Raw genomic sequence first — 27,353 nt, 5'->3', positions numbered from 1 at the left:
CAGTTCCTTCCCATTTATACCAATTCCTCCTTAAGGGTCAGACACTATTACAGACACTGGGCCATTATTCAGTTTTGGTTAGCTCTCCGTTCTCGCACCCCTAACACGTGAATGTAGTAACAACAAACAAATAATAATAAAACACTGGCAGAAGTTTCCCCTCCTTGCTTTCTGTTTTCAAAATGCTCTTAGCCACACTTTGCTGAGCTCCTATTACATGCTTTCTTTTTAGAAAGTCATGTTCATTTAAGTTCTATTTTAACATAAAACAGTAAAGAACACCACTTAAAAAAATGCATATGTACAGTAAGAGTTTGAAGTCCCAACCCCCTCCCCCCAACACACCACCAACCTAAGTTCTAACCCCAGAGGTAAGTTCCAACCCCAGAGGTGCTGCCCGCCTGTCTTCTAGTTTCCTGAGTGTATGCACACGTCCTATATGTAAGTATATGTTTGGAGAAATGCTTCTAACGAGGGACTGATGTCCATCCTCCAAGGAGAGAAAGACACAGGATCTTGTGAATCACTTTTCCCCTGGACTGGATGCCATGACTTACCCCCCTCACCTCTCTCTTAGTTCCTCTACCACCCGCCACCCCGGCTCCACAACTCCTACTTTAGAAGTTCGACCATTTACGCTGCTAGGCTTTGCCTTAAGGAGACTTATTTTAAATCTAAACCTAAAGGTCTCTACACATATACCCAGATTAAATGACCACTTTACCTGCCCACTGGGATGAGATCTTTAACATGCATGTATGTCTTCCAACCCTTCCCTCCCCATCCCCTTCAACTCAGGGATTTAGTTAAAATGATAGCAAACTTGAATGCAGTCATTTCAATTTTTCCTGAAGAATGGGTATAATGGAGACATCCTAGATGGACCTCCAATGAGTCACACCCTTCTCTTATGTGTGAGCTTTAGACCAAGAGCATCCAGCCAAAGTTAAGTGATTTTGAAGATGCAGTTAAAGTCCCTAATCAGTTCACTTTGTGTTGATCTTAGGTGGGCCTGACCTAATCAGGTGAGATTTTCAGAGCGTATAGTCTCCTCTCCTGAAGTGAGAGACATGAAAGACCACAAGCTCTCTTTCATCTCCCTTTCACTGCAAGTTGCCATCTCCCTTTCAAAGAGCAAGTTGCCATGACTTCTGCAACCACAAGGATATGAATTCTGTAAAACAACCAGAGGGAACACAGAGGTTGACCCTTTCCTATTCAAGCTTCAGATGGGAACTCAGTCCAGCCAACATCTTGATTCCAGCCTTGTGGGACCCCAAGCAGGGAGTTCCCAAAGACATGCCTGGACCAACGGGACCACTGGCAACTAAAAGGGTGTCGTAATTGGCAAAATAAGTACATCTATTGTCTTCAAAAGACTCTTCTTCCCCATTGAACTACCAGCCACAAGCACTTTAATATCATCTATTTTAGTATATCCCTGCATTTAAAGAGTCTATTCAATCCTCTCCTTCCTGTTCTCTATCTTCCCCTATCTAGTTTATTTGTTCTGATATAGTTCCAACTGAGTGAGAATACTTCTTAAAATAATCCTCTTAGAAAGGAGATGCAGTGTTGTGTTTTCTGTACCCTTAAATGGGCGAAATGTCTTTCTTTTGCCCTCAAACGTAAAGGATCCTTGACCACCCGCCCTTTGCACTGGGCAGCCAGAAACATTCCTCCACTATTGCTAGTTTCATTACAGGGAGAAGCAGGTCAGTGGGGATTTGATTCTCTCTTTTGTATGTAACCTGTACGCCCTCTGAAGACTCTTACAGAAAAAAAGATTTCTCTTCATCATTAGATTTGGAAATTTTACCAGGAAATCTCAAATTGTGTTCATCTCCTTCATTAATCCCTCTGGCACCTGCAAACCCATTCATTCTATCAGAAAACTCCAGTTTTCTCCAGCTCATACATTTCTCCTTCTAGCAATTAGTAGATTCTGGTTTTATTTCCATGTGTCCTTTCTTCCTCTGGACCATCCACCATCCAGACGGAAACAGACCGCCTAGGTCTTCTCTCCACATTTCCTTTCTTGTCAGTCAGGATTTCCCTTTCCTCATGTTTTCACTCCTATCACGAAATAGTTCCTCCTTTGGCTCTTCCAGATCCAGATTCAAATGTGAGTAATATACATTACTCGTTTCACTTCCTCTCCTGAGTGTTTGCCGTTGGTGGTGCTTGCTGCAACTCATTTTTATTTTCTAGGTTATTTTCCCTTTCTGAGTTGCTGGGACAGGCTCCCCGTGCTGGCCAGGGTGAAGGCTGCCAACATCAGGCAGAGACAGAAACCCTTGGAGACTCCCCTCCAGTGCTAGACAGGCCGGCCAACTGGTAGCCTTGTCTACTAAGGGGCAGGATGGAGGCCTCCCAGTTTGGGAGGCTCAGGGCTCTCCACAAATGAAGAGAGACCATTTTCTCTCAGCCATACAGGAAATAAAGGACCAGTTCAGTCCAACTGTCCAAATGTTTTAGAGGTTAGTCAGTCTCTATGAGATCTGTAGAGCCCATTAGGTCACATGGAACACATTCACAGCACGTACTTCCTCTTCGTAAACTGAGGGTCCTTGGAGCTCTGCCAGCCGTTGATGCAGTTCTCCCCTAACTCTGTTGTGCACAAAAGCTCCCAACACCCGCATCCTTTTCTTGAGAACCTAAATCCTCCAAAATGTTGGGCTATCCTCTGGGGTCAGTTTCCTTCTTGGGTCATCCCTCACAGAGAGCCAGTCCCAGAAAGATAAAAGGGGTAGAATTGAGAGCATATAGAGAAGGATCAACATACGTATCCGTAGTCCATCGTGTGTAATTGTATTTGTTATTGCTTAGGATCAGAGCATGGGCAATGCCTTAAAGATAGGAAATTTGTATCATCAATTTGGAATTTTTAATTTTTAATTTTGGAAGCACACCCATGACTAATTATGTCATTGAAGAATTTCAAAATGTCAGTACGTATCACTGCCCTTACTCTGTATGGACACTATAAAGACGGGTCGGCTTCAGAGATTACTGTTGGCTGGGTAGGAAGCCAGCGGCACGATTAGGATGCGCTACTTAGGTCTCCTGACTCACTGCTCCTTTATTCTTCTTTCCAGAATCAAGCAGACTCCCTATTTCTCAATACCCTGAAAACCCTGGAATGAAATCCACGTGAATGAAGCCAGCACATCTGTCCTGGCGGAAGTGGTGGACTTTGGCTCTCAACAGGCATCACGCTCGGAGAGAAGCATCAGATCTCCTGAACATAAAGCAAACCCTTGGCCCTACCTCATCCCTACCAGCTGGAGAGACCAGATCAAGTTCATCCATGTGGCCTACACACCCTCAAGGCCCACCAAAAAGACCACTAAATAAAGGTGAGTCCACGCATTGGGAAGGGACAGCAGCCGCAAGGCCAGGTCACCAGACAGATGGATGGTATCAAGTGAGAAGTGCTGGGGGCAAGAGGTTCAATGAAATGGCTATAAATAGAGCCCATAGAGGCATTGCAAAAATCTAAATCAGCTCTAAAGTTGTGGCTCAGAGAAATGTGTGCGGCAGCTGATAAACAGGACTTCCTGGCGCGGCGCTGTCCAAGGCGTCTAGGCTTGAATGGAGCCACACCACTGAGCCCACAGGGGAGGCAGAAGAAAGGGCACTAGAGACAGGCTGGCTGGGCTCCTGAGGGACACCACTGCCACCTCCCAGGATTCTTGGGAGGATTGTGTGGGTTCAAGCACACGAGGGCTTAGAACAAGGTCTGCACATTATAACCATTCTGTCGATGTCGGCTGTTTTTCCAGAGTGACTTTGACACGCGTCCACTCAAATGAGCTAATAACATTTCCCTTGCAACTGACTCATTTAATGAGGATTAACTTTCCTGCCAACATGTGAGATTTCACGTGCGTCCTGCACTGACAGACAGCACAGCTCCCTGTCTCTGCCTAGCAAGCCCCGCAGAGCAGCACGCGTCCCTCCCCCGCGGTCTCCACAGCCCTGTCCTCCCATCTGTGTCTGATGGTGCACTTAGGCTTGCTTCTTTCCATTGGCTTTGCACACATTCAACAGAGAAAAGAGCAAGGAGACAAGAAGAAGGAAAGGGCAGGAGAGAGATTTTTCAGCTTATCAGGAGGAAACCCTGGGCAGGCTGATCGCTCTCTCTGGTCCCATAAATCATCCCATCTCCAGCATTTGGTTTTTGTTGTGAATAATGTAATGCTCCAATTAGAGGTTCATGCATCTGGGTTGAGAAATCCATGACGTCATGCAGGCCACTCGGGCACAAGAAGGCCAACCGGGGCTCACCTTTGTATTCAGCCAGACACACGCACTCATAGCCGTTAACGAGGTCCCTGCAGGTGGCGGCGTTCAGGCAAGGGGCAGAGAGGCACTCGTTATATTCTTCCTCACAGTAGAGGCCGTGGTAACCTGGAGGGCAGAGAAAAAGGCCTGCGGTCAAACGGTTCCATTTAAACCCACACTGGACCAGTCTACAAGGAAGGAGGCCGGGTCAGCGATGGTAGCAAGGCATGGACAGAGGGGACTTAGGGAGCTGGGTCCTCTGGGGTATAGTTGCAATGTGGCTTTCCGGGAAAGCTAGGAGGGTCTGTTCTCATCACTCTTTGCAGGATCCCAAGTATAAAAGGAGTGATCCCATTTATCCTCCAGATGGTCTCATTACTACACCATGTCCAACGACACTAGTGACCCAGAGACAAGGGTCTGAGTGCATCAGTGTGGCCACAGGAGACAGGGATAATCAGAGCGGGACTGACAGCATGGGAGGAAGAGCTCCTTTCAAGGATGTGGACCACTCCTTCTCCAATCAGAAAGCGGTATCTAGCAAGTAAAGGGGGTTTAATTAAAAAAGAAAGGGAACCATGTATTTCCTTTGCTCTTAAGCAGAAAGTCAGCTAAAAAGGCTTCACAGAAACTCCTGATAAAACGTGGGGTAATTCTGGAGTGCTTGGTTGGCTCAATAGGTTAAAGCCTCTGCTTTCGGCTCAGGTCATGATCTCAGGGTCCTGGGATCGAGCCCCACATCAGGCTCTCTGCTCAGCAGGGAGCCTGCTTCCCCCTCTCTCTCTGCCTGCCTCCCTACTTGTGATCTCTCTCTCGGTCAAATAATTTTTTTTAATTGTTAAAAAAAAAGTGAGGTAATTCTTTTTAATTTAAAATTGTGATTCGCTTGGAGCATGTGGGTGGCTCAGTTGGTTGAGTGGCTGACTTCAGCTCAGGTCATGATCTCAGGATCCTGGGTTTGAGCACCATGTCGGGCTCTGCGCTCAGTAGGAAATCTGCTTCTCCCTCTCCCTCTGCTCTCTCTCTCAGATAAAGAAATGAAATCTTAAAAAAATAAAAGAACTATTATCTCAATTATAATATTTTGTACTTTAAAAATAAAATAAGAGCAATGAAGAAAAAGAAACTACCAGTTTCTCAATAAAGATGACTTTTACTCCATTCACAGCACAGGTGTTTATGCTGAAGGACAAGAAGACAACATTCTTTGAGATTCACTCATGAATGTTATACTGTTTTTAACTTTCAAAAACATGCGTCAGTGCCAATTTGCAGTGAAACCAAGCCATTTTTTTTTCCTGGCCTGTCCAAACAATGAGAAACACGTGAGTGCTTTCAAAAATCACCCTGCCTGTGTTGGTTCTGAATTCAGATAAGCAGAAAAAATAAACCCTTCCTCAAATGAGAACTAGAACTACTAGTTTTTTTCCCCTCAGCTTTCCAACTCATAGCCAACCCTCAGACTCAGAAAGTTGCATTAGGACATGCTCATGTGTGGAACTGTTTTGTTTCTCGTGCCTATCGCAAAAGTCGGTTAAGCTCCCATCTGTATAGTATTAACAGAGCCGTTTTCAAATTTGTTGCCATTTAGGCTGTTTTTGAACTGCTCTCCCAAATGAGGCAGTGATACTGGCCCCTTTGAGACCTTGACCTACCTGAGACAAACAGGCCATGGTTTTCAATTCTTCCATCTTCCCCTACTTTTTGTAATTTTAGGGAAATATTTCTTATTACTCTTCATCAGTATTTTGATCATCTAGATCAGAGTTTCTCAATGGACAATGATTTTGCACCCAGAATTTGGCAATGCTTGGAGGTGCTTTTGGTTGTCGAGACTAGGCTGGAGGGGAAGAAGGCTGCCACTGGTATCTAGCGTCAGGATCCTACTAAACATCCTAGGAGGCATAGGACAGCCCTCCATGACCACCCTCCCCAAAAAAAGAAAAAAAAAAAATCCAGCTAAAATGCTAACAACGCCAGATGCAGAGAACCCTGCTCTACACTAAAGATCAGCAAACTCTGGCTCACAGGCCAAATGCATCCCAGTCTGGTTTTATAAATAAAGTTTTATTGAAACACAGCCGCATTCATCCCTTTATGCATTGTCTACGGCTGTGTTCCCATTACAAAGGCAGCATGAGTAGTTGCAACAAAGACTCTATAGTCTGTGAAGCCCCAAATCCTTACTAGCGGGCCTCTTGGAGGACAAGTTTGCTGACTTCTGATCTGGGTTCAACAGAAAACCTTTCTTTTTATAAGAGTTTTGGATATTAACTCCTTACCAAATAGAGAGTTTGCAAGCATTTTCTCCCATTCCATAGTTGGCTTTTACTCAGTTGATTGCTTCCTTTGCTGTACTGCTTCTTAGTTTGATAGAGCCCCACTTCTCTATTTTTGCTTTTGTTGTCTGTACTTCTGGTGTCATAGCCAAGAAATCATTGCCAAGACCAATATTATGAAGGTTTTCCCCTATGTTTTCTTCTAGGAGTGTTATAGTTTCAGGTCTTACATTTAGGTCTTTAATCCATTTTGAGTTGTTATTTGTGGAATGTGTAAGAGAATACAAATTAGCCAACAGGTTACACAAAAAGATGCTCAACATCACTAATCAGCAGGAAATTGCAAATCAAAACCACAATGAGATATTGCATCCCACCTATTAGAACCACCATTATAAACACACACACACACACACACACACACACACACACAATTGAAAGTGTTGGCAAGGATACGGAGAAATTAGAACCCTTGTATACTGCTGATGGAAATGTGAAATGGTGCAGCCACTATGGAAAACAATAGAGAGAATCCCCCCAAATTAAAAATAGAACTATCAGGGACGCCTGGATGGCTCAGTTGGTTAAGCAGCTGCCTTCGGCTCAGGTCATGATCCCAGCGTCCTGGGATCGAGTCCCGCATCGGGCTCCTTGCTTGGCGGGGAGCCTGCTTCTCCCTCTGCCTGCCACTCTGTCTGCTTGTGCTCACTCTCGCTCCTCTCTCTCTCTCTCTCTCTGACAAATAAATAAATAAATAAATATTTAAAAAAAAAATAGAACTATCATATGAATTATAATCCCATTTCCAGGATTTATCCAAAATAACCCAAAATAGGATCTCAAAGAGATATTTGCATTCTCATATTCACTGCAGCATTACTCACAACAGCCAAGAGATAGAATCAACCAAAATGTCAGTCAACGGATGAATGGATGAAGAAAATGTAGTTTATACATACAATGGAATATTATTCAGCCCTTAAAAAGGAAAGAAATCTTGTTGTATGCTATAACATGGAGGAACCTTGAGACTATAAGCTAAGTGAGATAAGCCAGTCACTGAAGGACAATATTTCCTGATTCTACTTATATGAGGCATCTGAAGTTGTGAAACTCAGAGAAGCAGAGTAGAATGGTGGTTGCCAGGGGCTCGGGGGAGGGGAAAATAGGGAGTTGCTTGTCAATGGATATAGAGTTTCAGTTTTGCAAATTCAGTTTTGCTATTTGACAATGTACATATCATTAACAAAACTGCACTGTACCCTTAAAAATGTGTTAATAGGGTAGATTTCATGTTATACGATTTTTCTCACAATTAAAGAACTGTAACACGTAACCTACCTAATGAGTTCATTGTCTTTTGGCTTCTCAGTGTGGACCAACCGTCGCAAGGAGCAGCTTTTCAATTGTATTTGCTCTCCTAATAGATCTTTTGAAAATCACTTGGAAGAACAACAGATAACCCCACAAGCATTTTTGACCTCCCAACTGAAGTGTTATTTACATACACAAAAATCAAAAGCAAATTTCATGAAATCATCCGTAATTGTTTTCATTCTTCACAAGCTGTATCATTCTCTTCTTCCACTAGTAACATGAAAAGCAAATGAGGACGTTATTTTACAGAGATAATTAAGCTGAAGATGTTTTTCTTCCTTGCGGGAAAAGAAAAAGATAAAGGTTTCATTTTCTGAAACCATTTCTTCGGGGATGGTAACATCTCAACATCTTTATGGAAATGTCACGGCACTCCTTACACTGAGTACCCAAGAACCTAAGTCGGACTATTTGAATAAAAAGGCACTCCTTCCCAAAGAGGTGGTGTGGAAATGAGGCTGCCACCCCCAGAGAGTAATTAATTTGGGCAAACAAATTAGCTCAGGGCAGTATGCCCAGGGTCTAGGGAAAATAGGCTAGTCCAAAGAACTTTTTTAAATTAAAAAAGATCAGAAGGGTGAGATCAGAGTGGCCCTTTCCAGGGCAGCTATCTTCATCACCACCACTCCCATCTTTGCATGACTTGCTCCTGAATATTCGACTCCAATATTCCTTAAATTGACAGAACGTAGCGATCGGACGTGAACAGTGAGCGTGGTCACTATGGCCGCTGCGTTTAGGCTGAGTGAGTGGATAATGTTGTCATTAACACGACCAAAGGAATATCAGGGTTTTGAGAAAGTTGACCAGTTGGATTTTGTTTAACTTAGGGCTCGCTTAGGGAGGTCCAGGTTGCAGTTGGAAAAATAGGCTTAAATAGTGTAGAAACGGCATCTTGGGGATTAGTGGCCTTGAAGTGGTGTTGAAGTTTCATCAAAGAAAAACTCGAGAGAAAAAAAAGAAGGGGCTGAGGTCAGATCTACATGGACGGGCAGGTAGAGAAGGAGAAACCAGATCAGGACACTGGGCAGGGATAAGACAAAGGAGAGGAGTAAAGGCCAGGGACAGCAATGTCATGGGAGCCAAGGGAAGAAAGGAAATCAAGGAAGGCGGCTCAAAGAGTCTAAAGACCGAAAAATGGCAGCTGAATTAGAAGATTATAAAGCTACTGGAGGGGCACCTGGGTGGCTCAGTTGGTTAAGTGTCTGCCTTCAGCTCAGTTCATGATCTCAGGGTCCTGGGATCGAGCCCTGCATCAGGCTCTGCACTCAGCGGAGAGTCTGCTTGTCCCTCTGCCCCTCCCCTGCTTGTGCTCTTTCTCTCTCAAATAAACAAAATCTTTAAAAAAATCATAACCCTCAATGGGAGGTAAACTGCCTTATAGAGGTTATTTTGAAAGTTGGGGGAAGGAAGGGATGGCTTATCACACTGATTGGAGGATTCAACTGGAATTTACTGGGTAGAGGCCAGAGATAGTAACCATCTTGTAATGTCTAGGATACTGCTCACAACAAGGATACTCTGGTGTCCCTCAGGACTTCAGTCTGTCCATCAGAAATTCATGGAGGCGAAAACCCTGTTCCAGGAGCCTCCAGGCGTAGAACCTAATAGCTTTACATGCACACTGACATATACAGTTTTTAAGACATGCTGAGTTTTTCTGGAGTGTAACTACTGGATAAATCCAGAGAAGACTGTACCTAGAGTTGTTCACCACTTGGGAAAACCCCTTCACAAGAGCAACAGGTCTTGAAGAACTTAAATCACCGACAGAGCACACCTGTATCTATAGACAAAACAAGGCAAAAACCCCTTCTCCGGATCATTTTCTGACAACACTGTCTAAAGCTTCTCCCACCAGTTACTCACCCTAGTACTTAGCTGATTTAGTGGCAACACTTATAACTGTCTGAAATCAAATTTCAATTCCTATTCTAGACTATTATTTCTCTTCCTCCTCTAGAATACTAGCTGGAAGACAGACCGCACTATTCACAGACACTGTATTCACTGTCTGGCACAGAAACGATACTCAAAATAGTTGTTGGATCAGCACCCACAGTGCCATTGATTAAACCAACACACATTTAAGATGTGCCCAGAATGTGCCAGGAGCTTTCAGGTACTGCGGATACAAAGCTCAATGGCAGGTCTCCATCTGCAAGAAGCTTACAATCTAATAGCACACGAGTGTCATCTGCTTTACCAGCCCCTTCCCATGTGCTAACTGGTTGAATCCTCATGACAGTCCAAAATGATGGGCATGGCTAGTCCCAGCATATGGATGAGGAAAGACAGTCAACCCTGTGTTCCTCCATGAGGAATTAAGGGTCAAAGAGATAAAGAAACTTGCCCAAGGACACACAGTCAACCCTGTGTTCTTCCTACTCTCCCGAGAACATCCCCAGAATGTATTACCTAGCGTACCAGTCTACTAGGGCCGTGATAACCAAATGCCACAGGCTGGGGGGATTAAATAACAGAAATTTATTTTCTCACAGTTCTGGAAGCTGGAAATCTCCTTGCCTTGGTTTCTCTCCTCGCCTTGTGGATGGCCACTTGTGTCTTGTCTCCATGTGGCCTTATCTCTGTAGGCACACCCCCCGGGTGGTTTTGGACAGTTATGGGAAACCAGTCATACTGGTTTACAGCCCCATCCTAAAGGCCTCATTGAACCTTAATTCCTTCTTTGAAGGCACTTCCTTTACAGTCACACTAGGGTGGTTGAGGAGGGGGGGTTAGGACTTCAACATATGAAATTGAGAGACAAAATTCAGTCTTTAACACCCAAAATCAGGGTTTCTCAACCACAACGGTACTGAAATTTTGGATCAGATCATTCTTGATGGCTGGGAGCTGTACGGTACATTGTAGGATGTTGGGCAGCATTGCTGGTCTCTACCCACTACATGCCAGCAGCCCACCTCTCCCCAGTCGTGACAACCAAAAAGGTCTCCAGACACGGCCATATGGCTCCTGGAGAACATAAACCCCCTTTGAGAACCAACGTCCTAGATCCTTTTTAGAACACGAGAACAACTCGAGGACATTTCAGAATGTGTAGGTTTGGATTTTTCATGGTGAAGAGAGTACATTCATTGAGAAAAGGGATTTTTAGGGGCAGAACTGAGGGGTCCATCTGTGACTATGGGTTTAATATAATACCTGGGTGACTTCCTCCCACAGTGAGAGAATATGGACACTCAGTTCATCTGGGGCTAGCCAGACTCAAATACCAAATGAATGGAATAAAGAGAGGAGAGAAGAGTAGGAGGTACAGGCTTCCAGTTACGGACTGAATAAGTCACAGGGATGAGAGTGACAGCACGAAGAATATAGTCAATGACATTGTAATAGCATTACATGGGGACCGATGACAGTTCTACTAGTGGTCTGTACAGCGTAACATATAGGCTTGTCGAATCACGGTGTTGTGCACCTGAAATTAATATGAATTGTATGTCAACTACAGTTCAATAAAAAGAAATAAGTAAACAGATAGACAGAGAGAGAGAGAGATAGATGATAGACAGACAGAAAGGAAAAAGGAGAGAAGCCTCATCTGGTGACTGATTATTGGAGCTACTGAGAACCCTGCTGAAAGGTCTGCCATTAGGTTTTAATTCCTCTGTGTCCTCCCTTGAAGAGCAAAGTCCTACACTACTGACTGGCTTAGCAAAGGCACAGTGAGCCAGGATTTGACTCCCCTGGGGTCTGAAGGGTTCTAGAATACCATGGCCATCTCCAGGTTTTGTTCTGTCCATTGAAAGCCAAGGCTTTTTGCTGCCATTTCCTTTTCTGCTCTCTCAACGTTGTCCCAAGACAACATCCCTTAAATATTCATCTTAACAGAAGAGAGGCTCTGGCCCCACGCTGTCTACTCCGCAGCTCTTCTCTCCCCTTGCCCACCGCAGCTCACTCTAAAAATCCCAAACTGGGGGGACTCCGGTTGTAGCCAGATGGCTTCCTCTGCTCCCCACTGCCTCAGAAAAAGCAAAGAGCTCCTTCAAAACCCAACAGCGATGTGGCAGTGCGTTCAAAACACCAGGGAAGCCACAAGGCTCACTCCCCCAGCACAGGCCAAATTCAAGGTGAGCGCAAATTTGAAGCGTCTGGGGTTTTGTTCGTTTTTTTGTTTTACTTTAAGGTCAGACTGAAGTGATCGGGGGAGAAGGAGGTGGTTCCTTTAAGGGCATGTAGCAACTCAGAGGATGTTTCCTCTCATTTCACATTGAATGATAAAACGTGGAAGCCCCAGACTCCCTGATTCAAGTCTAGACCGCTTCCTGAGACATCAAACCCTCCAAACATTCTCTCACGTGAGTTAAAAATGTGGGCAAAAGGGAAAACAATCCTGTTACATTAGTATGGCTGTGAGCTTTCAAATTCTCGCTAAACTCACTGATTGCCCTAGAGACCCTTCGGGACCACGGAGTGATGGGCAGGGCAATCATTCTACTGGGCTGAGAGCTTGGTTTTAGGGAGAGTGTATGTGTGTGTGAGCTTGTGTGTGCACGTGTGCAGGTGCACAATATCACACTCTCTGCTGATATGATCACAATAGGAATTTTTGTAAGAACAGGAAAGAAATAAAGTACGTATGAATCCCTGTTCACATTAATCCCATTGAGGGTTCCAATGTTCTGTTCTAAACAGATATGCTGATGTTCGTATCTGTACAGAATTCCAAGCAGCAATTACATCCCCGTCTCTCTCTCTCTCTCTCTCTCACACACACACACACACACACACACAAAAGGAAAACATCTATAAATGGGAGGAAGTTGTGTAAGGAGACAGAGCCTCGCTGGCGCGTGGAGCACAGTGGCTGCCGAGGCTGCTTCTTTCTTTACTCCCTAATTTCTCATCCTTTCGTTGCTGGAGGCACCGGAACCAGAGAGAAAATAGATGTGAGAAGACCCAAATCAATCAATGTTTCCCTGGCTGTGTTTCTCAGAAACATTAAATTGGAAGGACCATACATAGAGGCTAAATTAAAGTTTTAGACTCTCCAGGCTCCCTAGTATTTATACACTGCTGAGCCATCTACAGATTTGCACGTCCCTTGCTGGGCTTCCGAGAAAGACGGATGACAGAGAGCCAGCTGTAAGTCATATCCTAACAGTTCATGCGATGAGTCTGTCTTCCCATCCCTGCAGGCTGCCGCTGCCTTTCACAGTCGTTGGGTGAAGGCTGGCCGCGTTCCGGTCTCCTGTCTGCCTCTTCGACTGATTCATTCTTTAATGCAACATACAATTATTAAGTGCTTCCTATGTGTGAAAATAGATGGAATACCTCTACTGGGGGGCATTGAAAGGAGACAGACACCAAACAATCATCCAAATACATGTGAAATCATAACTGGGTGAGTGTGAGCAAGGGGGCAATCCCCAAGGCAGGGTGCCAGGGGGAAGGAGGAGTGGGAGAACTGGCCTTGGCTGAGCTCCAGGGAGACAGCCCTGAGGAAGGGACAGTGAGCTGAGAGGTGGGTTACGTGTAGGCAGCAGCAAGTGGGGGGGGGGGCGCCGGGAAATTCAAGACAGGAGAGGCAGGGTGGACAGAAGTCCGATGGTGGGCGGGCCAGGCTGCTACGTCTCCTTGCAGAGATGGGCTGAGGTCCACAGAAGAGCAGAGGGCAGAGAGGGCAGAGAACAAACAAGATGCTGGCAGCCACCAGACCAGGTGATACCTTCAACGGAGTGGCAGTGGTGGGGGGGGGGAGTGGGGGGTGGGACAGAGAGTGAGATATCAAGTGCGCCTCTCAGGAAGATCACTTTTCCGGTGAATGGGGGAAAGCCCCGTAAGAATCAATGCAGAGAAATCAGTGAAGACATATGGCAATCGTCCCAGGGAAAACACGAGCAGGATGAGTGTGGTGGCAGGGCCAGCCAGAGAGGAAGTATCAAGAGCCATTTAAAAAGGAAAACAGCAACACTTGTAAGAAATGGGATGTGGAGCTTGAGAAAGGGCAAGGATGTAGGTGAGTCCCAGCTTCCCCGCTTGGCTTACCCAGAGAGGTTGCAACGCCTTCCGGGAGGAAGGAGGAAACTGACATTTATTGAACCCCCTTCCAGGGGTCAGTTTCTGTTCTAGGCACTTTCCCATACAACAGAATCTCATTCCCATGGTGGGGCTGCAGCAGGGATTGGGATGGAAAGCCAGAAAGCTGGTAAAACCACTTTCTAGAAGTAGATCTTAATCAAACAAAGTGAATTGACAATTTCTCCCAGGAAAGCCACATGAAGAAAAAACATCAGCTCGTTTTAATGACCATCTGACCAATTCTGACTATACTGACCAGGAGTGAGCTAGGTACTGAGGGGATCTATAGAATGGTAGCTAAAAAAAGAAAGGTTTGGGGTCAGACGCAAGAAGTTGGGGGAGGGAGGAAGCAGAGAGAGAGAGGGAGACAGAAAGACAAGGAGTAGGAGGAAGAAGAGAGAGGGGGAGAGGGTAGAAGACAGGGATCCGGAATATCAAGGGGGAGATGGGGGAAAGAGGCACAGGGAAAGAACTCCTAAAAAGACAGAAAGGGGTGGAAAGGAGATGGAATGACTCCAGAAGTTGTGGGTCCCCTGTGGAGCCACACCGCCCCCTGGTGTAACCACCGACCAATGACCAACGGGATATGAGCACTGCTTGCAAGAGTCACGAGACAGTGGGGCACTGAGGGGTGGTGGGGGGGAGTGATTTGAACATTTGAGTGAAGAAAGTCTTGCCTCTCGAGTTATCTTTAATGCCAATAAAATGGATTCGAACCCCTTTCCTTCCACAAACCTCTTTCTGTAACACAGGGTTAAGTGTTTACAGGTGGGGAGCTCTGGGCCACCCATGTGTCACTGTCTCAAGGGCCAGGACATGGCATCTTCCATCTGGGTAGTTCAGGGGTGCTTGTTGCAACAGAAGCTGCTGAGTCCTTATAAAAGGAGGGCCCCCCCACCCATCCCTAGGAGGACGCACACTTGACATTTCACCTGAAGTGGCCGCACAGTCCAGCAGGGTGCCCGGCATATGATACCCACCGAACACATAACAAATGAGGTATGTGTCCCCCTGGTCTGCTGACCACTGCACGCATCTGATTTTCAAGGACAATGAAGGTACCAGAATTCTGAAAAGAGGTGCCTGCCTTGAATACACCACGAGAGCACTAAAATGCCACAGCCCAGAAGAGCACCTATGTCCCAGGGCCACTGCCTCCCGTCGGCAGGGAAGCCTGCTTTCTGGAAAAACATAAACGGGACCAGCTCTGCGATGCCACAACCTGTGAGCCCAGATTTCCCAGGCAGATGCTCAGATACCTGGATTCTTCTAATATGAAACGGAGTCTGTTTACATTTGGCTTTTTAAAAAAACCTACCCATTTGCCTTCCCTCTCAGCCCTCTCATCCCCTGAGACGCTCCTCTGTGCTGGATCTGGTTTCCCGCCAGGCAGTAAACTTGGCTCACAGCTCAAACTCTGATCCCAAATTCTGTACTTTCTCTTTAACAACGGGTCCGTTCTCTTCTCCTTTCCTTAGCACACAGGTTGGTGAATATAGACGACACTCAGTCACAGTGAGTGAACTGAATTTGCTAGGAAGATGGAATCACAGTGCAAAATAACCTTTGCATACATAGTTACAGCGGGAGTTCTTTCCTTTGCAAATGTCTGATCTGGACAAATCATGAAAATGCCTGGGAGTGGGTCTCCTGAAATTGACAGTTTTTGTCAGGAGGGAAATCAAAGGATTCCTTTTTTATATTTATATTTTAAGTGTGTATATTCAAATTTCTAACTTCCCACACTGAAAATACGTTACTTGCGTGACACAGAAAGAAAAATATCAAAGATGCTTTTACAGGTGTTTCACTCGCTGATTACCGAGGGAAACAATACCCGTGCTGTGTCTACAGTTGTTTGGGCAAAAGGATAGCTGGTAACATTAAGAAAAGGCTGACTTTATTAAGGGTAATTTTTAGGTGGAGGCGTGTATAGAGGGAAAAGATCCAGTCTTATTAGAAAAGAAGACTTTTTAAGACATGAGGAACAGCCATCAAGATAAGGTGCCCTGTTAATGAAGAAAAACTCCTTTTTAAAGGAGAATTGCATTTTTTTACATGTAAAAAAGAAAATCTTTGGAGATGTTAAAAATTCTGAAACCTCTCTAGGTTTATTAATAGAGTGTAAATCATCATTAATTCACGTGAGAAGGGAAAAAAAGCTTTAAGTATATGGTCGAAAAGCAAACCACCCCTGGCCTGAGTTCCATCCTCACAAATAGCATTCTCCTCCAAACACATTTAGGGACAAATGAAAGAATATACTGTAGATAACCCAGCTGGATCGTGACGATGTTCAAGAACTCAACAGCGAGCCTTCCCAGACAGCAGCCCCTAAAAACCAAGGCTTAAGCCTGTCCATCATCTTGGGGATTTTTCTCTGTTGTGTAAGTGTTTCTAGAAGTCTCCTCTTGGATTCACCTTCGGAACTAGGTCACAAACTAGTCACATGCAAAAATCAACCTCTTCCTCATTTTTTAGCTTTGTCTTTATAGTCTTTTTTTTTTTCATGATGCTTTTGGCCACTAGAGGGTGGTTTCTACCTATGATCCATGCCAGCTGAAAGGAGAGGGGAAAAAGGTTACTCAGGAGCTTAACAAAGGAGGAGCGACATAAAGAAATGTTTTACAAAAGGGAAACGAATGTACAAGGGGAAGCAAATACGTAAAGAAGAAATATAGTTTCCTTTACTAATAAAGCTTAACATTCATATATTTCTCTGCAGCTTGCAAATTCGCCAGTATGTCCTCTCAACACATGGGTAGCTATAGTTCAACTTACCCATTATAAAGTAGCCTGTTTTTCTTAGTAACGCCCTACAGAAAGTAATTTTTTAAATACAAATTCTTCTCATACTATGATTAAAGAACTAAAATCGAAGATTAAATGTAATGACAAGATAATATTTTACAACTTTGATTTAAAGATCACTGTGGTACATGTTTCTTTATAAACAACAAATAAAATGGGCTTTTTTTCTGTTTCTTGGGTTTGGGTTTGGGGGTTATTTATTTAGAGAGGGAGCATGAGCGAGAGAGAGAGCGAGAGCACTGGCTAAGGAGTGGTGGGAGAGGCAGAGAGGGAGAAGCAGACTCCCCACTGAGCAGGGAGCCCAATGCAGGGCTCCATCCAGACCCCCAGAAACATGACATGAGCCAAAGGCAGACGGTTAACCGACTGAGCCACCCAGGCACCACACAAATAAAATGTCTTAATGCCATATATTTCCATCACCTCATCTGACTAGCATGCTTATAAATATACATAAAAATGGCGTGGTTTACACTTGAGATGAGGAGAATAATGTAGAGATTTGGAAAAGAAAAGGTAGGTTCAAAGCCCTCACATTCTAGAGGTGGATCAGTACGAAAGGCACCCAGGCTGACACAGGACCCCACATGGGGGGAATCAAAGATTAAGTTTCTATGACAGTCCTTTGAAGAGAAAATAAATCTTCGATGACTATTTTCATGCAAGTATGTTGACGAACAAAGAAGAATTTCTAAAGATGATAGTCCAGGAAAGTTTTTTAAACGTCTCGTCCCATTTATTTCACAAACTTGCTTAAATTTGATTTTAATTTACTGACTCAGTCATCACCAAATATTCTTTGAAGGTGTTTGCTCTCAAAAGGGTTTGTGTCTGTTCATCACACTGTAACAGTGGTTCTTTCCATGAGGCCCCAAGGCGAGCAGCATCAACATTACCTGGAAACTCCCTGGAAATGCAAGTTCTCGGGCCCCACCCAAAACCTGCTGACTCCAGAACTCTGGGTGGAGCCCAGAACTCTGTTTTCAAAAGCCCTCTGTGTGATTCTAATGCACAGTGAAGTCTGAGAGCCACTGAGCTACAAAGCACCCACCTCGCCCAGCTTCCAGTTCTCAAAAGGGCGGGAGGTGGGAGGAGTTACCTGTGACAGGTGCCAGATACGGCATGGTAATATTTTTTAATATCTATGGCTTCCCATCAGCATATCAAAAAAAAAAAAAAACCCAGCACAAAACACATAGTCAGAACATGTACCAGTCACAGGCATGTAAATAAACCAATGTGAATAAACCAATAGTGAATGTGGTCCAATGACCTACAAACCATAGATGCATAGACTGAATGAAACTATACTCCTCTCTGATTTGCTTCAAGGAAGAAAGCAATGCAAAGGATTCCCAAACTGACAGCAAACGCCAAATTTGGGGGAGGCAGTGTAAAATGAGAGAACAATAAGGGTATAGAAGTGGGCAAACATTTATTTCTCCCTGTAGGACTGGGAGTTATATATACCTAATCAGAATGTGGGAAAACAAGTCTAAATTCAGATGAGTGAGTGCAGTTTTTCCCCACATCTCTGATCTAGCTTCCCAAACCCAAGGAAATAACATTTTAGGTAAAGGAATACCATCAGAAAACTGTGGACAGAATTCATAGAAACAGAGAGCAGAAGGGTGATTTCCTGGGGCTAGGGAGATGTGGGTCAAAGGGTACAAACTTCCAGTTATAGGATTAACACATTCTGGGGATCTAATGTACAGTATGGTGATTATTTAATAATACTGTATTACATACTTGAAAGTTGCTCATAAAGCAACTTTTTTATACAAAAAAATAACTGGTAATTTGGTGCCATGATGGTGTAAACTATGCTATGGGGGTAATTGCTTTGCAACATGTAAATGTATCAAATAAACACATTATACATCTAAATTTATACAACATTATATGTCAATTATATTTCAGTAAGTCTGGGGACATTTTTGTAATTAAAAAGAAAAACAAAAATGGCAGACAATCTTAAATAAAAATTTTTAAAAACCAAAACTTGAGAAACATGATCTGATAAAGTTACACTGTTTCTGGTAATAAGAGGGGGCCTCATACATAGTTCAGTACCAAAGTGGTTGTGATGGAAAACAAAACACTGTGATCAAGACTATTCTAGAAAATTCTGGTGCGTAGAATCCACAATGCAGAGGTAGATTTTTCTCCAGGTGTATTTGCTTTTCCTCTCCTATCCCCGAGGATGAGGACATTCAAAGACACAATGCAAAGCAATCCTCTAACCTCCCCCCTTAGTCACTGTCATTCTCAAGTACATATGCTGCATCCTCCAGATTGCTAAATACCAAGGAAATTTATCATAGTCATTCATAAACATTTTTAGAAGCACACACTTCCCACTAGGTCACCATTCCTATGGGCTATATACTCATAAGGGCTGAAGCTCACTCTTACAGTCATGATTCAGCTAAAGAACTTCATGGAATTATCTCACTGTGGTTTTGATTTGCATTTCCCTGATGATCAGTGATGCTGAGCATCTTTTCATGTGTCTGTTGGCCATCTGTATGTCTTCTTTGAGAAAACGTCTAGTCATCCATTTTTTAATTGGATTATTCATTTGGGGTGTTGAGTTTTTATACATTTTGGACACAAACCCTTTATCAGATATTTCACTTGCAAGTATCTTCTCCCTTTCAATAGGTTACTTTTTAGTTTTGTTGATTGTTTCCTTCACTGTGCAGAAAGTTTTTATTTTGATGAAGTCCCAATAGCTTATTTTTGCTTTTGCTTCCCCTGTCTCAGAAGACATAGTTAGAAAGAAATTGCTATGGCCAATGTCAAAGAAGTTACTGCATATGTTCTTCTCTAGGATTTTTATTGTTTCATGTCTTACGTTAAGGTCTTTAATTCATTTTGAATTTATCTTTGCGTGTGGTATAAGAAAGTGGTACAGTTTCATTCTTTTCCATGTTTTCCCAACACCATTTGGTGAAGAGACTGTCTTTTTCCCATTGCAAATTCTTTTATTACAATGAGAAATCACCTCTCCCCTGTCAGAATGGCTAAAATCAACAACACAAGGAACAACAGGTGTTGGCGAGGATGTGGAGAAAGGAGAACTCTCTCACACTGTTAGTAGGAAGGCAAACTGAGGCAGCCACTCTGGAAAAGAGTTTGTGGGATCCTCAGAAAGTTAAAAATAGAACTACTGTACAATCCAGCCTTGCACTACTAGGTATTTACCTGAAGAATGCAAAATACTAACTCAAAGTGATACATGTACCCTGATGTTGAGAGCAGCATTACCTACAATAGCCAAACTATGGAACCCACGTGTCCATCAACTGATGAATGGATAAAGAAGTTGTGGGGTGTGTGTGTGTGTGTGTGTATAAATATAAATATAAACATAAATATAAAAAAATATATATATAATGGAATATTACTCAGCCATAAAAAGAGTGATACCCTGCCATTTGCAACAACATAGATGGAGTTAGAGAGTTATGCTAAGTGAAATAAGTCAGTCAGAGGAAGACGAATGCCATATGCTTTCACTCATATGTGGAATTTAAGAAACAGAAAAAAAAGTAAAGGGAAAAAAGAGAGAGAAAGGCAAACTGAGAAACAGACTCTTAACTATAAAGAACAAACTGATGGTCACCAGTGGGGAGGTGGGGGGAGGGATGGGTTAAATATGTGGTTGGGATTAAGGAGCTCACTTGCTGTGATGAGATCAGGTGATGTAGGGAAGTGTTGAATCACTGAATTGTACACCTGAAACTAATATTACACTGTATGTTAACTAACTGGAATTTAAATGAAAACTTTAAAAAGAATATGTAATGGCTACATGGTTTTGTATATTAACCCTTGTACTTTCTCACATTAGAAATTCAAAATGAGAAACAGACACACATAAAATAGTTATTAATTATGGGGGGAAAAAAGAACCTTGTGGAGAAAAGGAACCACCAGAACTGTATCTTGAGGCAACTGGATTATGAATTTCTCAACGCTAATGATCTAGAATCAGAACTCAATTATTTGAGTCCACCCTGAGTTCTGTCCCTATTGCCTCTACTAAGTGATCATAGAGGATGCTTAAAAATACGGCACTTATTCACTTAAGAGGTTATAAAGCAGTGAAAAATCAAAAGGGCAGATCCTAGTAGAACATGAATATAAATAATCAAAAGTAGAAAATAGAATTTCCTTGACATAAAGCGAAGACCAGGCTCCATCTGTACAGACTTGTGAGGAAATTCCGGAGTAAGGAAAGCAACTGTCTCCCAGATATTCCTTATCCCTTGGGTAGGCAAGTTCCGTGGGACCCCGTCTTTCACTCAAACCATCGTAATGGCACACTGTTTCTATTTTTCAACTATCCTCCTCAAATCTATTCTTATAAATATATTAAACTCATTCACATTCCTCACATATGTAGGTTTAAGATATGGTAGATTACAAAGGAAAAAAAAAAAACAGTCACAAAGTCTCTCTATAGCTCTTCACATTGAGAAAAGGAATCTGCGGACTTGGCCAAGGATATGCTCCTGCCGGTGAGACATTAGCAAACAACAGAAGAAACCGTAAAGAATATTTGTGCATTGGGCCTGTCCTCCCTTGCTGCTTTTGAAACCCAGCTGCCCTGTGAAGAAGCCCCGACTGGTCTGCTGCATGGTGAACAACATGTCGGCGAGAGGCCGCTGTCATTCCAGCCAAGTGCCAGACACATGCTGAGGCCCTGCAGGACTGGCCAAGCCCCAGCTGACGAACAGGCTGACCACAAAGCATGAGTGAGCACCGAACAGCATGTGGGTGGAGAAGAGACACCCCAGCTAGGCCCTGCCCAAATTATCAACCACAGACCCATAAATAATAATAGATTGTATTAAGCTAACAAATTTTGAAACAGCTTGTTACGCAGCAGTAACTAACGAATACAGGGGTTTAATTACCAGAGACATTGCCTCACTTAAAAGAATAAAACCACAGGCATAAACTTTCAGGCATCAGCAAACTATTAGCAAAGGCATTTTTAGGGGGTAATGGATGAAGGGGAGTTGTCCTCAAATCAGACCACCCGACAATATATGAGTGTACACTGACTTTCAGTCGGGCTTATCCCATCTAAAAGACATACTTTTACTAATGAATTAAGCCTCAGACATTCACTCTCATCTGTATCATCAGAAACCACCTAATATCGAAAAAAATGAAACATTAGCCTGATAACTATCAACATATCATTAAGACTTCTGTCCAAATGGCTAATGATCTCTCCAGCCAAATCCTCTAATGCCAAATGGGGTTTTAAATGAAGCACCATGGCATTGCATAAGGAAGCACCTGGCGAGACCGGAGAGGACACGCTGCTCCACAAAATCAGTAAGGACTCTGAGCTGACAATGTGCTGTAATTTTTTAAAAAAAGAGGTCATGTATCACTGCTGCAGGCACACCCAGGGGTTCAGAATCTTCATTAAAACTGAAGCAATTTTATAAAAGCACTCAGCATATGCAGCAACTTTCATCCTGTGCCCTTAAATGGAAAATTAATGACGGTGATAGAAAATCAGAAAACAGATGCAGGGCATTGTCCGCAGATTTTTAGACAAATCCAAATCAATAAAGAATTTAAAAGCACAGTGAAGACTAAAAGGCCAGGAAAGAAAGAAAGAAAAAAAAGTAGAACATGCAGGCAAGTCTCCTCTTGGATTGTCTTTTGGGACTCAGGATGCAGCCAGCCATCGGTCACCCTGTAATTCGGATCATCCCCTACGAGACAGCACACTGTCATAGAGGCTCCAACCCTGAGGCTCCGGAGCCCAGCTACGCCTCCACTATGGACACTGACAACAGACCACTGCCCCTGAGCCACTCCCGTAAGGAGGAGTGACACTGGAAACTAGGACATCCAAGCTCTCTCCAGGCAAAGAACGAAAAAACAAAAGCCAACTGTGAAGAGGAAAGAACGTTTCAGGGACATTCTCAGAGCCATGTGAAAAGAAACAGCATCGAAGGTGTCGGGTCATACAAGAGTCAACGCAGGAGACCTGCAGATTCCAGTGGTAAGAACAAAGGTCGTATTGCTTCTGGGCACTGGGGCTCCCAGGAGTGAGAATCACCACCCCTCAAGGGAGACTACCTCAGTGGAAGGGTGACACATCTGTCATGTGGCCACATCTGTATTTCTCATTTGAACCACAGGACAGCAGTTTCTCTAAACAGGTGTAAGCAGCAGCCATCAGGTGAGATGCGGCCCTAAGTTCCGGGCCCAGGTAGCCCCCAGCAACCATTTCGAAGGAGCTGAATCTGCAGTGTAACAAAAGCAGAAGGACTCCCCCCACCGCCCCCCACTGCCACCCCCTTCACCCAGCAGCTCAATCCCTTTGGAGTCAGAACTGTGCTTCTCTGGGCTGGGAAGGAAGGAACTATTGGTCAGGTCTAGCCACTCGCTAGACCATAATCAAGTCTGCTTTTCAAGCCTCATCTCAGGAGCTGCACTGAGACAAGAGGAGTCTAGAAGCTTCTCTCGTGATTGGCTCAAACATAAGTGAGAGCCCAGGTTGATGCATAACTTTGGGGAGGGCACAAGCAGGCTTCTGCTGAGAGTCTGCCTATGGGTCAAGGGCTTCAGTTCTAGACAAACCCAGCTAAATTTGGGGCTCTGTCACCCCTGCCTCCTGCTATTTATACTCTCACTGCCTCAGTTTCTCCATCCTTGAGTTAGGAAAACAGGAGTACTACAGCCTGGGTTTAAGGAAGAGAGAACTTTGTCAGGTGACTGGCACAGAGTCTGGATGTTGGCAGTTGTCATAGACTCGAGTGACTGAGGCAAAGCTGCCCGGATGAAGAGCGTTACCCAGATCAATATGGCTGAATCGATATCCCGATGAACCCCAACGTCATGTGTTCTTTTGAGGTAGCTATTAAGACAACTACTGCTTAGGAAATCTGGTCAGTCCTTTACTCATCACTAGTGAGTCAAAGACACAGTTTCACCCTATTTCCTGTTTACTCTGAGCTAACAGAGGCTCTGGGTCCCAAACACCCAGGGTTCGATCCCGGCTTCATCCTCTACTAGCTCTGTAGTGTTCGGCCCAGAAATGGCAACAATCATGGTCACGACTTAAGGACTATGAGGATCCGAGTAACCATTTCACTTAAAGAGCTCTGCCCAGCACCGGGCATTTCATATTTATCACGGAAGCCACCGAGAGCCCACACAGCAAGTAATCACTTAGTCCTGCAAGAAGGTACACCTGTACCCACTACAGCCATGAAGATGGATCCCTCCTCTACTCCAGCTCTAGCCTTGAACCTCATGTGAAAAAAATCCAGGCACAGATTTAATCATTCCTTGCCGATCTTCCCCAGGGAAAGGCATAGCTGACATTTGCACAACTGCTTCGTTGTTTTATAGATTTCAAAATACAAGACAGTATGCATCATTTCATTTGAGCTTTATGGTTTATCCCCATTTCACAGAAGAGGAAACTAAGGCAGCCAGAGGCCAACTGCACAGCTGCTCAGTGACAAAGCTGAGACTTGAACCGGGCTCGGTTCAGTTCTTGGCCAGGCCCCTTTCCATCACAGCTGGGAAGAGAGGCAAAGATGCTGACTCTCAGTTCTCAATTCCAGCTGCCCAGACTCTCGGCAAGCAAGAAAACATTAGCGATCAGGTCGTAATTAACTCCCAACCACCAAACAAAATAAGAGTCAATGTCTTAGTTATAAAAGAGTTTCAAGTATGTCCCCATCTGATCTTCACGGCCACTTCATGAGAAGTTCCCGCAATCATGGGCTGGAAAAGTGCCTCCCACAGAGCCATTCTCAGAAATACACGGCTTAGCGCCCCAAGTTATTATCAGCTGCCATTCCCAGTTTGCAGGTAAGGTGCAGGTAAGGTGATGTCAATGTTTTCTGCTGTCCTCACAGCCTATTCTAAAACCTACAGTCAGTAGATAAACCTCATTCCTTTTCAACAATAGTTCAGCCACGAATGAGCTCTCAACTACTCGAATTTTAAGTGGAGCGGTGGGAGAAGGAACAGAAATCCTCTGTAATTAAAGGCTGTCTCATCAACACTGTCATACGTACGGATTAGCCATTTAAAGCGAGGTTAAAAAGCAGCCTTGTGAATAGGTTTTGAATGTCAAGAATCTCATAAACATTCCATACGCTCCACCAGCAATGCCCTTCTCTCATTTCGGTGTCCTTTCTCCCCTTCTAGTAATCCCGCAGGTCACTAGCCTAAAGAAGGCAAGATCACTAATTCTCCCTGAATGCCCCCCAAATTAGAATAAAAAGGAAATGGAGAAAAGTATGGCCGTGCCAGCAGCTGTGACACCATAGGGGCCGACTCCTCAGCGTCCCCTGGCGTGGTGGGGGGTGGGGGGTGCTTAAGACTGCTTCTGCACATTCTCCTATTTCTCTGAGTTTCCCGAGTTAAAGCTGGAGACAGACCTTGAGCTCCAGTCCGACCTTCGTTCTCTGCATTCAGCTGACAACTCTGACGATTCCACCTGTCGATTAGATTTTAGGTCCGACCTTTCATTCCCACTGCCACAAGTCCAAGCTCTCACTTGCACCTGCCTGAGCTTCCTGACTCCTCTGCTGTCTTACCATCTCTTCTTGACTGTAAATCTATCTGTAATATCTGATTCTACCAGAATGTTCATTCTTCCTCGAATCACTCATTCTCCCTAGAAATCTCCCAATCCTATCAGAACCGTCTCTCTAAAACACGGATCAGTTCCCAGACAATGCAAAAGGTCCCCAAGTCTTCATTTTCCAAACTCAGCATCTAGAGTCTCCCCAGTGTGCCCCAGCGAGCCTTTCAGCCTTACCACCCATTACTGCACCCAGGGCATCTTATTTGACAGCCAAATGCATCTCCTGATCTCTGAATCTCCCCTCTCCTCCCCCTCCCACCCTCACCCAGGACTTTTGTTCCATAGCATCCTCCCCCTGTGTATAAATCCACAGTATTTCCTTGTCCAACTCGTTGGAAATTCTGATTGGGCTGTTAACACAAAACTTCAATTGATTAAACTTTCAGTATTTTGAGCATTTCAATCAGTTAAGTCCAGTCAATGCAGCAAGGGGGAACACATCATGGGAACCAGGGGGTGTCTCAATACAAGGGGGTTAGATGCTACTTACAGGATTTGAACTCCAGCTGGATGATCTGGGGAGGACTCACTCTAGAGTGGGGTCAGAAAGCAGAAGCAGCTCTATGCTCGAGTATCTCAATATATCTGATCTATAGCAAAGGCAAGCTGGCTCAAGGCTAAAGCTGTGGTTGGTAAAGAAGGAGCTAGCCCTCCATTCATTTGTGAGAGAAGGAGAAGTATGGTATTATGTGGATTGCATGGTGACCTTGGTTTTGTCTGTACTTAAAATTATGAAATGGTCTTGTTTGTCTCACTTTATCATGGCCTCAGAGTGACCATGTCTGGTATCAGTTTCTGTGGGATTACTTATGTCCCTGTGTCCAATAAGAGACACAATGGCCCACCTATGAGCATGAGGCCAGCTTCTAACACCTTCAAGGCCTATCTGTAATTGCCCAACAAGCTCTCATATATCAGTGTTCTTACTATCATCATGATGTCAAGAGAGATTTAAATTTCTTTCTTAGGTAAATACAGATTATGAAGAATTATTACAGCTGTTCACTAGGTAGACAAGGCTCTATTTGGGGTTCCCATGGTGAGGACAGATATCATGTTTTGAAATATAACAAAAGAAGGACATGGTAACAGTGCTGAGATGTAAGGAAAGGAGACAATATATTGTGTACAATCTATAATTCTTAGGAATACTATGATATGTAGACCAGGAACCCCTTAGAGCTTGTTAAACACAAGAACTGTCTCTATCATAGTGAACCTAGTGAAGAAAGCTTTCTGGTTCATAAAAGATGAAAGCTGTCCACTGTACTTACCCAAGAATCTAAATGCAATTAAGCATTCGTTAGCAAGACATAAATGTCTTCGTATCTTGTAGGTGTGCTTTTGTCTTTATGGCGGTTGAATCATTATTAAAATCCTAAGCAGTCAGTCTTACCTTAGATTGTGTTTCCAGAAGACTATCAGAATGCTGATACTGCCAAGTCTGAGTCTGAAGGAAGCAATGCCAGCTGCCCTTCAGGCCTCAGAGACCATAGGTGCAGCTCATGCGTAAGGCATATGTAAAAAATATCTGAAATTCCTACAGTTTCCTTTAAAAAAAAATGTTATTTGGAAAAGTCTAAAATTCCTTAACTTAAGGCACATTCTATAAAGGCATGGTTAATTCAATTCAACAAACAAGGTCAGAGTAATGACTCAGTTGCATTAGGCTGGGGCCAATACCAGTGAACTCGGGCAAACCATCTCCAGCCAGGGATTCCTTCCAGTATTGGTCATCATCCAAACGGCATCTGCTGATGCTACCATTGTACTGAGGGCGCATGAAACACCATGGCTCCCACCTGCGAGCATGTCCGCCCCACCCCCAGCAAGTTCCTCGCACTGTGACACCCCCCACACACAATGCTTTCTTACAAGGGTCCATGTTCTCCATTTCTCTAGTCTTGGGG

The 27,353-nt window shown here is 44.0% G+C and overlaps 1 protein-coding gene across 2 annotated transcripts in view; it reads right to left on the bottom strand.

Annotated features, from left to right (window-relative positions):
- Positions 1 to 27,353, bottom strand: part of DNER (delta/notch like EGF repeat containing) — a 277,810-nt gene that overhangs the window by 31,361 nt on the left and 219,096 nt on the right. For both annotated transcript variants that reach the window (XM_080799207.1, XM_080799206.1), the window contains one exon: positions 4,291 to 4,413. In XM_080799207.1, the coding sequence (XP_080655333.1) occupies positions 4,291 to 4,413 (123 nt within the window). The remainder of the gene's footprint in view (positions 1 to 4,290; positions 4,414 to 27,353) is intronic.

Source organism: Martes martes (genome assembly GCF_963455335.1).
Source record: "Martes martes genome assembly, chromosome: 3".
Lineage (NCBI taxonomy): Eukaryota > Metazoa > Chordata > Mammalia > Carnivora > Mustelidae > Martes > Martes martes.
The sequence above is the reverse complement of the archived record's forward strand: the minus strand, read 5'-3'. Positions and strand labels throughout refer to the sequence as shown.